The sequence below is a fragment of the Haemorhous mexicanus genome, chromosome 9, assembly GCF_027477595.1.
Source record: "Haemorhous mexicanus isolate bHaeMex1 chromosome 9, bHaeMex1.pri, whole genome shotgun sequence".
Classification (NCBI taxonomy): domain Eukaryota; kingdom Metazoa; phylum Chordata; class Aves; order Passeriformes; family Fringillidae; genus Haemorhous; species Haemorhous mexicanus.
This window is the reverse complement of record NC_082349.1, coordinates 7,836,654-7,848,909: the sequence shown is the minus strand read 5'-3', so window position 1 is coordinate 7,848,909 and position 12,256 is coordinate 7,836,654. Positions and strand designations below refer to the sequence as shown.

The following is a 12,256-nucleotide window of genomic DNA, read 5'->3' as shown; positions in this document are numbered from 1 at the left end:
CATGGTGCCCTGGGGCAGAGATATTGATGCTTGACAGCATTATCACTATAAAGCAACTTTACAACTCTATAATTTAACTCTATGCTTCCAGTAATATTAAGAGCATTTGAAATTGTGGCTGTAAACCTTGACACTTTCACACAGACTGGGGAGCAGAAAGGAGGATTTTGTTTCTTCTCCTCCAAACCAGCCCAAAACAGGGTACTAAGAAACAACCAAGATGTGCAAGGAGGTCACTCAGAAAAATCTGCAGGATTAGGATTAATGCCATGTTTTGCAGCACACAGAAAGGAGCCTGTTTCTAGGACTTCAGCAGAAGAAGGAGACCTCTGGATGCCTTTCCCTGAACATGTGCCTGATTTACTTTGAAATCATCTTGGCAAGAACCTCTAACTGAAGTTCAGACCTAAGCCACGCTGGATAACCTCTGCAGAGCTCCCTCAGCTTTATCAGCACAGCTTTTCATACCTCATTGGCTTTTGCTAGTAACGTTGCCTTTACTGGCTGGGAATGAACCTGCAAGGGCCATAATCTGTCTCATAAGGATCTTCTCTTAAGGATATCACTAACAGAGATAGGAGGATCAGGACAGGCAGTTGCCAAAAAAAGAAATGTAAAAAAGCCCAAAATAACCAATTACATTTGCCCTAGGGGACTGGCAGGTACATGAAGCTCTAAAAGTTATGGATGCTTTTACTGGAACTGTAGTTTGCATACAGATTCCTTTTCCCCAGGACAGGCATTTACTGAGATCCAAGTACTCTTTAAAAGGAATCTGGATGTAACAAATGACTGTTTCCTCCAGGGATTTAACTTCTCAAGTTCCCAGTCAAGCAGCAGGCAGATATTTTGCTTGAAGTTAAGAATAAGAATGAACCCAGTGGTCTCTGTGTCGAGAGCCCAGGATGTGAGCTCCTGTTAGGTGTTTGAAGAGATTCTAGTCAAGCCAAGCCTTCATTCTGTGGCTGTAGCCACATAAATACATCTTTATCCCCAAAACCAAGAGGGAGTTCAGCAGTGCACCTTTGAATGGGGTCCTTCTCCACCTGGAGGAAGCTTGCAATTGAGATAAAAATACACCAAAAAAGCTATGGACATGCTGACAATTGTGATGCCCACCCATCTCAATGATTATTCTCCCCTACAGCTATGGTCACACCAGTTCCTGCCAGGTCTCCATCATTTCTGCCTTCCTGCCTCATGGCTGGGCTGTGGAGGACTAAAATCCTTTTATTCTCTGTTATGGACTGCCTCCTCTGCAGCAAGGATCCAGTTCAAACACTCTATAAATGAACCAAATAGATTTTAGAGCTGTTGATGTGAGAGTCCTTTGCTGGCTGCTCTCAGGTCAGGCTGCCATGGCTGCTCTTCACAGCTGTAGTGGGACACTGGAAAACACCAGTTCTGGGTGCTGTCAGAGCAAGGCTCAGCCCTGCAGCTGGGCATTCCTCCTGCCTCCCCCTCTTTATCCCTTGCTCCCTGCCCAGCTCTGAGGCTGGTGAGAATCGAGACAGCTCAGCAGCTCAGCTGCTGCTGGGGAGTGCTGCAGAGCAGTTTACAAGCATCATGTCATAAGCCCTGTAAATGCCTAGTAAAACATGGAATTTAATGGAGGCATATCAGCTCATTTTAAAGCTCCTTCACCTGGTGCTGAGCTAACTGTTGTTGTGCTGCCTTTTTTAATCAGTTACCACCAAATGTGTGCATGTGTGAGAAGGGTTTTAAACGTTTCTCTGTCCACTTCCAGGAGAGTAACAGACAAGCCTACAATCCTCTTATTACGCCTTTGAAACAGAGTCCATTCACTGTTATCTGCAGCACGTGTTATCGTAGGGTTTTCTGCAGAGCTTACACAACATATCCCTAATGTTTCTCACACTCCAGGTATGTATCTGTTAGACACAGACCTAGCAGGCAGACACAGCTCTGCAGGGATGTCTAAGTGCTTTGTTTGCTGAAAATGCAAGAGGAACTCCAGCAGTAGCCATTAGTGATACCATGCCAGTCAAGGCCTGAGACATTGATGCAATCACGTTAATTCTCTCTGTTAGAAAAGGCCAGAAACTCAACACTCTGCATGATGTTATCCCACCATACATGCCCCAAACACAAACACCCTGCACAGGCTGAAGGAAGACCCTTCCCTCCTGGATTTCATTTAAACAGTGCAGCCTCAGTAGCCAATTTGTTTTTAAAACATTCCAGGTGTCATCCTCTAAATTCTGAACCAATTCATTTAGAACATTCAGTCATACTAACTGGAGTAATTTGAAACTGATTTCCACTTCTAATGATAATTTCCATCCTTTTTTTCTTACTTACCGAAAAAAGTTACTGTCCACACTAATGGTAAGAATTCAAACACTTAGACTGAAAGTCTGTCTTCCATTTTCATGCATGTAAGGTATCCACTTATCTCAGAAATTACAAAGTATATTTCAGTCAGTCACACAAATCTGAAAAAAGTAGATAATCTCACCCAGTGTTAAAGTATATCTATTACTGTCACACGGAGGTTTGCATGGATCACAGAGTTAGCATGTAAAACCTGAAGAACACACAGAGATATAAAAAACCCACCAACACACGTAATCCACTTATATAATGGCATGAAAGGGAGTAGCACTGTGATCTTATTTGCCACAAATGCTGTAAAGAGAAGATGCTGACAGGTATCATTACTTGTCACCAGGGCAAACACAAGTCTATTCCGAGTTTGTTCAGTTTTTCTATCTGTCAACAGGAACAACATTAGGCTAAATTAATATTTTGCAGAATCTGGAGACCCTAACTGGTTTTGTTCTCTAAAAGGAGCCAGTATGGCTAGTTCTGGATGTGTAATCCACTTTGTAGTCTCTTTTCATGGTCATGGGTGACCTGAATTTGAGGCTGAATCTCAGTCTGCCCTTCTTAATTCAACAGTAGATGCTTTGAACAATCCTAGCCTCCCTGATACTGTTTCCATTGAAAGGAAAGGGAAATGGAAAAAAGGAAAAAGACAAAAAGGGAATAAAGGAAGGGAAAAGGAAAAAAGACTCACACAACCAAATAACATCACAGTTGGAAAACAAAGTTCTAAGAAATACATCATTAAAGGCAGATTTCCAGAATACTTGCCCTATCAATTCAGTTCTTGGGCTTGCTGTATTTTCTTTCTTTATTTGCTTGAGTTGCTGCCTGCATGTAAGTAGATAGTTAATAGAAGCAGCCCTGTCCTTGGAGGCCAATATGAGCTGACTGCCTGTGTCTTTGGTTCAGGTCCATTAAAAAATCCGAGCATTAATTAATCACTGACTTGCAAATAGCCTGTTCCAGGCTAAATTGGAATGTTCTGCAATTGTTTTACTTTCGGTCACAGGCACTTCAGTGATGTGAAACTTCCTCCCTTGCCAGGACAGGATGTGCATAAACCCAGTGGCTACTCCTGTGTTGGATCAGACCAGTCTAGAGACTATTCCAAGCAGCTCCATTGCTTCCACTAACTAGAAAACTGCACACGTGAGGAAAAGACCTCACATGCAGTACTCTGGATAGAATTCCTACATTGAAAAGGAAATAATAAAACCTTCCAGGGTAAAATGCCAGTGGAGCATTCTCCATGGGCAAAGAGCCTCCCCTGCTTGCTGTCTGCCAGGCCAACCAAAACCCGCTTCTCCTTCTTTTCCACTCAGCTGGGTGAAACCCTAACTGCAGAAACCAAGCTGCTGTTTGAGCTTTCCCCATGCCAGCTCCAAGAAGGTGCTCAGCTCTGGAGCCTGCTTTCTGTGCCCCAGCTGCTGATGGGAGGAACAGGGAATGGAGCACCTCTGCCTGCAGCAGGCAAGGCAAGCCAAGCCAAGCAAACGGAGGTGTTGGACCCCACAGGTGAAACTTCTGCCATGTGAAGCACAGACCAGAAAAGGAAAGTAAGCCAGTCTGATCTACCAGTCATGAAGGAAAACATATCCAAGGGAATCTTGATCTCAAGTGTATAGGGGCTCTTTCCATTCCTTACTGTAAAAAATGTTCTTGATAAATAAGGAAGAGAAATAAGTAGTTTTCAGCATGAGCAGAAAGTGAGGAAGAAAATTAAAGGTAAAACTAAGGCACAGGTTCCTGAAATACAAAAATATCAACTTAAGAAAATAAATACCTGAACCTAGCAGTAACAACATTTTCTTCCACAGTGGCAAGATATACTACATTTGTGCATGTTGCAAGGATCTTTTCCTTCAGCTAACTTTACTGGGCAAAAAAGAGCTTCTATTCCGAATACTCAAGCCTGGTAAATCACTTTTAATATATTCATCTCCCTCCTTCCCCCAAATTTCACTTTCAGTGGAGAAATCAAAGCAGAAAAGCCCAAATGACAAACAATTCCTTTCCCTGCTCCCTGTTTCTTGCTCTTATTCCCACACTGAGAGCCCATATACATGGATGGTGAAGAATTATATCTCATATGAAAATTTCTCCCTTGCTGTCCCTGACTTCCAAAATGCAGTAGAGAGGTAAATAGGCAATCACAGCTAATCTCTCTCCCTCTGCAGTGTTTCTAAACCTGTGAAAATTTCAAAAGCTGCCATGATAGAATGACAAAATGAAATAACACACCCAGAGCTGAAGTATGGGCACTGGCTGTTTGATTGAGCATGGTGACAAAAAGCAAAAGAAAAGCATAAAAGCAGATCATAAGACCAGTCAGAACAATTCTACAAATTGCTGATACATTGAGATAGCCAGATGGATATGTGTTTTTTGAGGAATGAGACACCACTTCTATTTGAGCACTCAAAAAGGCCAACAACTTTGATGGTTTTGTTTTCACAATTTGACTTCTATTTCTTTGTCAACTGGCATTGAAGATTTGTCCTCGAGGCAGCTGCAGAACCTAATGGATCCTTTTGGCTGCAGTTCAAAGGCAGAGAAGATATTTTACTCAGTACCAAAGATGCACTCTCAACTTGCTATTAAAACAATAACACAAACACAGGGCTAATGAGGGAATAAGGAGAGAAATGAAGAAAGAAATGGAAGCCTGTGGAAGGGAATGGATCACAGACTCTCCAGGACTAACTCCTCTAACAAGTGTGTGAGACAATCTCCTACAAGAGGGAAATGGCTTATTTGATCTAATGTCTTTCTCTTCTTGAATTTCCACAGTATGGAGAATCAATATGAGGGAAATTAAAGCATCAGGAGCAGGCTCACATTTCCACTTGTGTGTGTTTCTATCTCAGCAAACTCTTATGGAGACAGAAGTATTTACCTTAAGTGCCCGGTTCACGTGTGCTGCGAGAGGATGGATTTCAAAAGGATACAGGCTTCCTCAGTGTAGGGCACAGCAGGAGCAGCTCCAGCCAGGATGTAGCTGTAGAAGGAGACCTCCAGAGTGTAGCAGTAGGATGTGTCATTTAGGAGCCCTCCAAGGAAGCGCCGGCCCGTCCCAGCTTTCACAGCATCCCTGTTGAACGACGTGCTGGACTGCAGGAGCAAGCACAGGGACACCAGGAGAGCTCAGGAGTGCAGCAAGGGAAGGAATCTCTGAGAGCACAGAGCAGCTTCACTCACATTGCCAGACCTCATTTGCACTGTATAGACTGCTCTGGTTTTTGATCATGGCTGGAGGGGAAGCACAATTCTGGCACACACGCTGTAAACGATGCCTGGCAGACTCTCACAAAATTCATCTGGGCTCACCATTAACATCAGCTTTTCCTCTTCCCTCACAGATAACACAAAGCAAGGCTGTCATATGCAGGAGTTGAAAGTGAGCCTTCCAGATCCCCCTTGCTCAGGAGTTCAGCTGTACCATTACCTGGATATTGGATTCCTTTGTCTCCACTGCATTCCCCTGGATCATCACCATTCCCCCCAGCCCTTCACCTGGACCCTTAATCAGAGCAGAAATACAGTGGCATTTATGTTTTGGTGAAACTTTCTCACCTAAGACATTTGACTGGTTCTTAAATTAGGTCACAGAAATTTCCACTTCACTAACTTAAATGTTAAGGGGGTGTTGCTCTCTGGGTGGAAAAATCTACCTCACTCTTCTACAGCACTAGCAGCACAGTATAAAAGGCAGTATTTTGTGCTATTACTGAAGATCTGGCTTTAAGAACCCTACAGCTTTATGACTATTCATTTGAGGGGTGGAGGGGAGGACTCCAAGCATTTCCATAAATGAGTTTTAGCTCTCCTTTGAAGGCATGACATCTGGAGACTAAAGGGCAGCTCATCTTCAGGTTGATTGAAGTCTCAGAGCTTGTTCCTACCAACTAGACAGAAAAATGGATTCTGATTTCATTTTGATTTTCAGACTCTATTCAGAAACCTCATAGCCATTAGACTGAGCCAATCTGAGCTCAGCCCAAGCTAGTGACAACCACAAAAAAATGATCCAGCTTGGATCTGTTGTATAAAAGGTCATTACATCTCCTGCTGTAGGAATTTTATGTTGCCAGTGAAACACAAAGGACCCTTAACACAGCTCATTGTTCAGTCACTGTGCCCATGGTGAATTCTTTGAGCTGTCCAGGGTCCTCCTATGGAGCCTTAGGGCTGCTACCTTTTCTAGCCAACACCATGTGAATATTTATGAAATCCATCTCTTACCAAAACTGGGGAAAATAAAATTTCCTTTGTATTTAAGAAATGGGATGCAAAGGCTCAAAATGTTGAACTTCTCTAGACAGAGAAAATCAGGTTAATACTGAAATGAGCAACAATTCTTGATAAATACCATCTATCAGGAGATATAAAAAGTAGAAATACCTGTGGGCTTATTAATATTCTAAATGTCTTGAAGTCTCTCTCATATTGTAAAAAGAAAGGGTTTCCAGCTTAATTAGAATAAAATGGAATTGGTTTTCTTATTAGCATTATATATAGGTGATTCCAAATACAACTTGTCTTTCTGGTAACATAATATTTAACTTTGTGGTAATTTGTACACAGGATGCTTTCTCCTATGTAGATATCATGTAATTTCTGCAAAATTACATAGCAGAAGCCTGCAGGGTATTCTGAATACCTGTGAGAGAGGGAGTAAAGCACTCATAAGGAATGCTGGGAAAATTACCTGTTAATTTGATATATGGGATAAAATACTTAAAGAGGTCTACAAGAGGGAATGTTCTGTGGCTCCCTGAAAAGTAAACCTTCAAAAGGCTACTGAGATCCTGAGACAGAGGGAAGCTTTGGTCTCAGTTAAATTTCAGAAGCAGAGGAAGATGATCCTGCTCAGGGGATGGCTTCCTGAGCCAAGTGAACACCAGCTTCAGTGGATGGTGCTTCATGTTCAAACAAATGCCTGCAGTGGAACTTCCAATGCATGAGAGCATCAGCTGCTGATGGAAACAAAGGGACAGGACAACAAATGGCTCAGGACAGGATGTTGGGCTTTGTGTGCAGGAGCATCACTCACAAAGGGACTGAGCTAATTCTGAGGCTGTATTTGGCGCAGGAAGAACAAGGAAAATGTGGGAGGAGGTGACTCAGGGAAGACATTAGGGATAGAAGTACTTCAGTGAGTAGGAGACTCAGTTACTGATATGGAACATTTGAGAAGATTGGGGAGTCTCATCAGCTACGTTCAAAACAAGTTGTACAAGTATCTGCAGAGTACAGTTGGTGTTTTTGGGATACAGTTTGCACATGAAATCCTTTTCCTATTTCCCATTATCTTAATCAGGCTAAAAGAAAGTTATGAGTAGAATTCCTAATAGATGATTCTTGAGATGAATCTTACATAATATTTTCATCACAGTTCTTGGCACGGTAAAGGAGGAGCATGCCAACAAAATTTGCTGATGACACACTGTGGAATGAATCACCATTATGGAGGAGGTTCTGAATATCATACAAATAAAAAAGCAGTGGGATGACTTTGAGGGCCAGAGTGATTGTAGTCAGATGAAACTCAGCCACACAAGTACCAGGTCATGCAGTAAAGCGTAACAAAAAAAAAAAAATCTGCAATAGGCCAAAACCTTGTCAGCTGGAAATATATGAAGAGAGAGTTTGATATGTTACTTCACTGAAGTGGTTTTTGCTTTCTAGCAGAAGTTAAATCTAGTTATTGACAAAATTATATTTGCTGTATTTCAAAAGTGAAGCACAAGTAGTTTAAATATTATCAAAACAGTTACATAAATAGTAAAAACAAAAAACAAGAAACAAAAAACCCATCAAAATTATGAACTTTTTGAGTTTTGATTTTTATAATGTTGTTTCAAGAGGCTTGGGGCTTTAGGTTTTATTTTGGGGAGGTGGAGGTCTATGTTCCTTTTTTTTGTTTGTGTTTGTGGGTGTTTGTTTAATAGAAGAGTTTCAGTTTCAACTATACAAAATTATTTGAAATGGTAAAGGCATTAATAAAATCATCTGTTCATTTCTTTGCCAAGTGGTACTGAATTTCCAGGAATAAAAAGCTGACTCTTCTTTTAGGTACACAAATGTAGATTTTGAAGGTTATCATTGTCCTCATTTTGAAAAAAAACCCGACCTGATGACATGGGCCAACCAGGTGTCTTGGGTAAAAGATAAAGCCTCTTATTTGACTCAAGAAATTTGGGGTAGAACATGACATGTTTTGAAACAGCATCTTGGGCCTGGCTCTAGAGCAAGTGTTATAAGCCAAAATATGATTTGATATTTTATAGGAGAAAAAGAAAACTACAGATTAAAGAAAAATTTGGTAATGACAAGAAAGAGCAGCAGGTACTTGCTGAGTCTGACCTTCTACTCACTGGTTTAGGTCAAGATAAAGGGAGTGGGGAAAAAAGAAAAAAAAGAAACAACTGGCAAAACTTTGACTCCTCAGCACAGTTGATCTTGAAGTTTTGCCCATGCACATTTATTTAATCAAACCCTAATCTGGGGAGAAAAGGGGTGGGGGTGGCAAGATGAGGGCACAAACACAGGGAAAGTTGTCTACAAATGAGTCTCTTGCTTTTCTGGGAGAATCTATTTCCCTAAACCCCTTTGCAAAGCCACACTGAAGTCATCATTAAACAAATGCACTGAGCAGGCACAGCAGGAGAACAGCTAAACAAATATTTATTTCTCCAAGGCTGAAACGCATGGGAGTGTTAACAACAGCAGCAGTGAGAAGCACAGTCTGGAGGGTGGGGGGAACACCAAAGACTTTGAAGTTCTTAAATAGTGATATTTGTATAAAATCAACAGTAATGCATTATTAAAACACACAGATACATTAAAGCTCACAGAAGGACTTTGCTTCCCAGCTGGTGTGAGGAAATTCAGTGAACAAATAGTTATCCACAGAACTAGAAGCTGCCAAGAAATCCAGTCTTAAAAGAGCAGAGAAGGAAGAGCAAAGGATTCCCTTACTTTCTGGTGGAAAGAAATTCACCAGAAAAAAACAGTTTTCAATCACATTTGGGAGCCTCAAGGTGTGCTGACTGTCTCTCTACACATCAGGCATTAGTGGCAGCTTCCCCAGGCCTCCCTACCAGACTGCATTCCTCCTCCCCATGCTGTGCTGTGTGCCAAACTGTGGGACCAGTTTCCCTACTGGGAATGGCAGGGAACAGCCAGGCAGTGCAGAGACATTTGTGAACCAACTGGACCTTATTCAGGCATTGCAGTGGGCAAAGATGTGTGGAAGGAAATAAGAAAGAAAAAAAAAAAAAGTATGTAAATTCTTTTTGGAGTGATTTCAAAGCAGAAAAATATCTTGGCCCTGGGTCAGACCTGTTGAAGTGCCAGAATCCTTGTCCCTTGGCTGGTAAGGACACTCAGTGGTCCAGTAAGGCTGGTGCCAAGCAGGCTGTGTCCAGCCAGTGAAGGATGGGAGCTTCATTCTACCTTTCACTGATGGCAGGACAAAGGGACCTTCTCATCCAGAACTTTTTTTGGGGAATTAGTCTTTGCCATCTTCTGAAATTGCTCAACACCTTAAGAAAAAAGGAGCAAGGTATGACCACAGTGTAAGTCAGACATGTCAGGCTCCTAACGTGGGATCCAGGGTATGGACTGCACATAATTTCTGACCAATCCTAAGGTGTTTCCCCAACCCAGCAAGAAAAGAGAAAAAAGTAAAAATCATTCAGAAAAATGCCAGCCAGGCAGAAATCTGGTCACAGGCTTTGACAAAATGCAAGATGAAATTCTGGCATAGTAAGGTCCAGGGAGGTTCCTGAAATTCAAGAGAGAGGTTTTTACCAGCTGTTCACATCTCCTGCAACTCAACTGATTATGGATGTGCCTGTGGAAGAAAGTAGCAAACTGCATATATCTTCAAAACTCTGAGCTCTAGTGTTCACATGAATGATTCCCAGATGATCACTTCTCCTCACAAACAAAGTATCTGCATGAAACTCAGGATAAAGAGATCTTCCCTAAAGTTTCTGATTTATATAGACAATGTAAGTCCAGGAAGGGTTCTACAAAAGGATGTAGCATGTACAACTGCATTCTCAAAAATCATAAAATTATGTTAGGAATCTTTCCTGGAGAAAAGCAGAGACAAAAACACTAAGAGGATTCATAATTAGAGAATGGTTTTATATTGCAACGTGCTATTAAAAATATGCTGGGTCAGCCTATGCCATTTCCATAGCTGTGTTTCACAGCTGAGCCTAACTACTCCTCAAATAGCCCACTCCAAACCCAGTAAAACTGCCCACATTTTGCTCATTCTACAGGTAAGAAATAAACACTTTACTACTGGGGTAAACTGGGATTGTGCAAACAAGTTGTTTCATGTTCTTCAGTGATCACCACCAGCAATGGCTGAGTGTAATCAGGACTCATTTACAGCATCACCAGAGCTGGCTGCTGATGCTGCTTTTATGGATGAAGAGAAAAGTTTTTTTCCCAAGCAGGTCTGACCTCCATGAGTCCTCAACTCAGTGTCCTGGTGTGGCAAAAAAAAAAAAAAAAAAAAAAAAAAAAAAAAAAAAAAAAGTGATAATAAAAAAGTTGTGCTCTAGAAAGAAAGGAATGGCACACTTGTCATCAAGGAGGAATAGACATGCCACTGGGAAATGGACTGGAGCCCAGGCAGTGTCAAATCCATCTCAGAGAGCAGTTTTACAGTATCAGCCATAACTCACTCACTCTCATTTTCTAGAATGCTTTATTGAAGTCTGCAAAAGTTTGAGAAAGGGCACAGAAATGCTCTGGCTTTGGAATCTCTGCCACAGACAGAGCTGATTCCTGCCATGATGTGTCCAGCTGTCACTGCTTTGACCCTGCCAAACTGTCTTACAAACAAAACTTAACCTCCTTTCTTCTCTGGAGGCACTGAGCAAACTTCTCACTTCAAAAGCCAGCTTAACTCTCTTAACTCTTTATAGACTGGAAAGTAGATGTGCTGTTGTGGTTTGGGGGTTTTTGGGTATTTGTTTTGGTGGTTTTTGTCATAGACTATCATCAACTCCATGCCAGCTGGGTCTGGAGACTTGGAAATAATGGCATTTGGGGGGCTGCTACCAGGCAGGCTTCTTCCAATTTATTTAACAAGCTACAGCCAGCATCCATCCCCAAAGCAGACAGCTGATCTGAAGGAGGGAGCAGGCAAAGAAGGAGGATTCTGGGAGCAGAGGTGTGATGAGATGGGAACAGAGCTCAAAATTACTCCACAATTCATCTCACCTTGCAGCTTAGCCGTGTTTCTGATGCACAGGAAGAAAACTTATTTCATCTCAAAACCAATTGTGACTACTGAAATCTGGGAAGAGGAGGTCTAGAAAAGTTCAGGATCATTTCAAAGAGGAATTCCATTGTTTGAAGCTTTTCCAGGTCCCTTAGGATCAGGCACATTGGACTGATAATTCCTGTGAATAGGGCTCACTCACTCTCACAGAAGGCTCTGCAGTTGACAGCATTCCCATAACTTCTGTGCTTGGTAGGAAACACTGAGGTGGGCAGAAAAGTTTGGGTTTAGCTGGGGAATATTCTCTGATCTAGAATTTGATTTGCTGAAGTCTGAGGAAAGGCACGCAGAGGAGACCTGGAATAATTTGACCTGCACCAAAAATGTGAGAATACCTAAAACTGAACCTTGAAGACCAAACTGCCTCAAGTCCTACAAGATTTTTAATCATTCTCCTCCCTGTTTCTTTTTGCCTTCTTGCTCCTGCTCAGCGGAAAGCAATCATTTTTTCTTAGAGGTAGCATCACTGTTGTAGGAGTACCATGAACACAACCTGCCTAGCACCACATTCTCAGGCTTTAAAGTGCAATTCTCCTCAGAGAAATAACAGTTTAAAGGTACCTTGTCACCACACACACATCTGCTCCCCGAGGGGCT

At 41.9% G+C, this 12,256-nt stretch overlaps 1 protein-coding gene across 1 annotated transcript in view; it reads right to left on the bottom strand.

Annotated features, from left to right (window-relative positions):
• The window catches only part of AGBL4 (AGBL carboxypeptidase 4), an 870,267-nt gene that overhangs the window by 71,573 nt on the left and 786,438 nt on the right, over window positions 1-12,256 (bottom strand). The window contains exon 11 of the mRNA XM_059853862.1: window positions 5,298-5,460. Within this exon, the coding sequence (XP_059709845.1) occupies window positions 5,298-5,460 (163 nt within the window). The remainder of the gene's footprint in view (window positions 1-5,297; window positions 5,461-12,256) is intronic.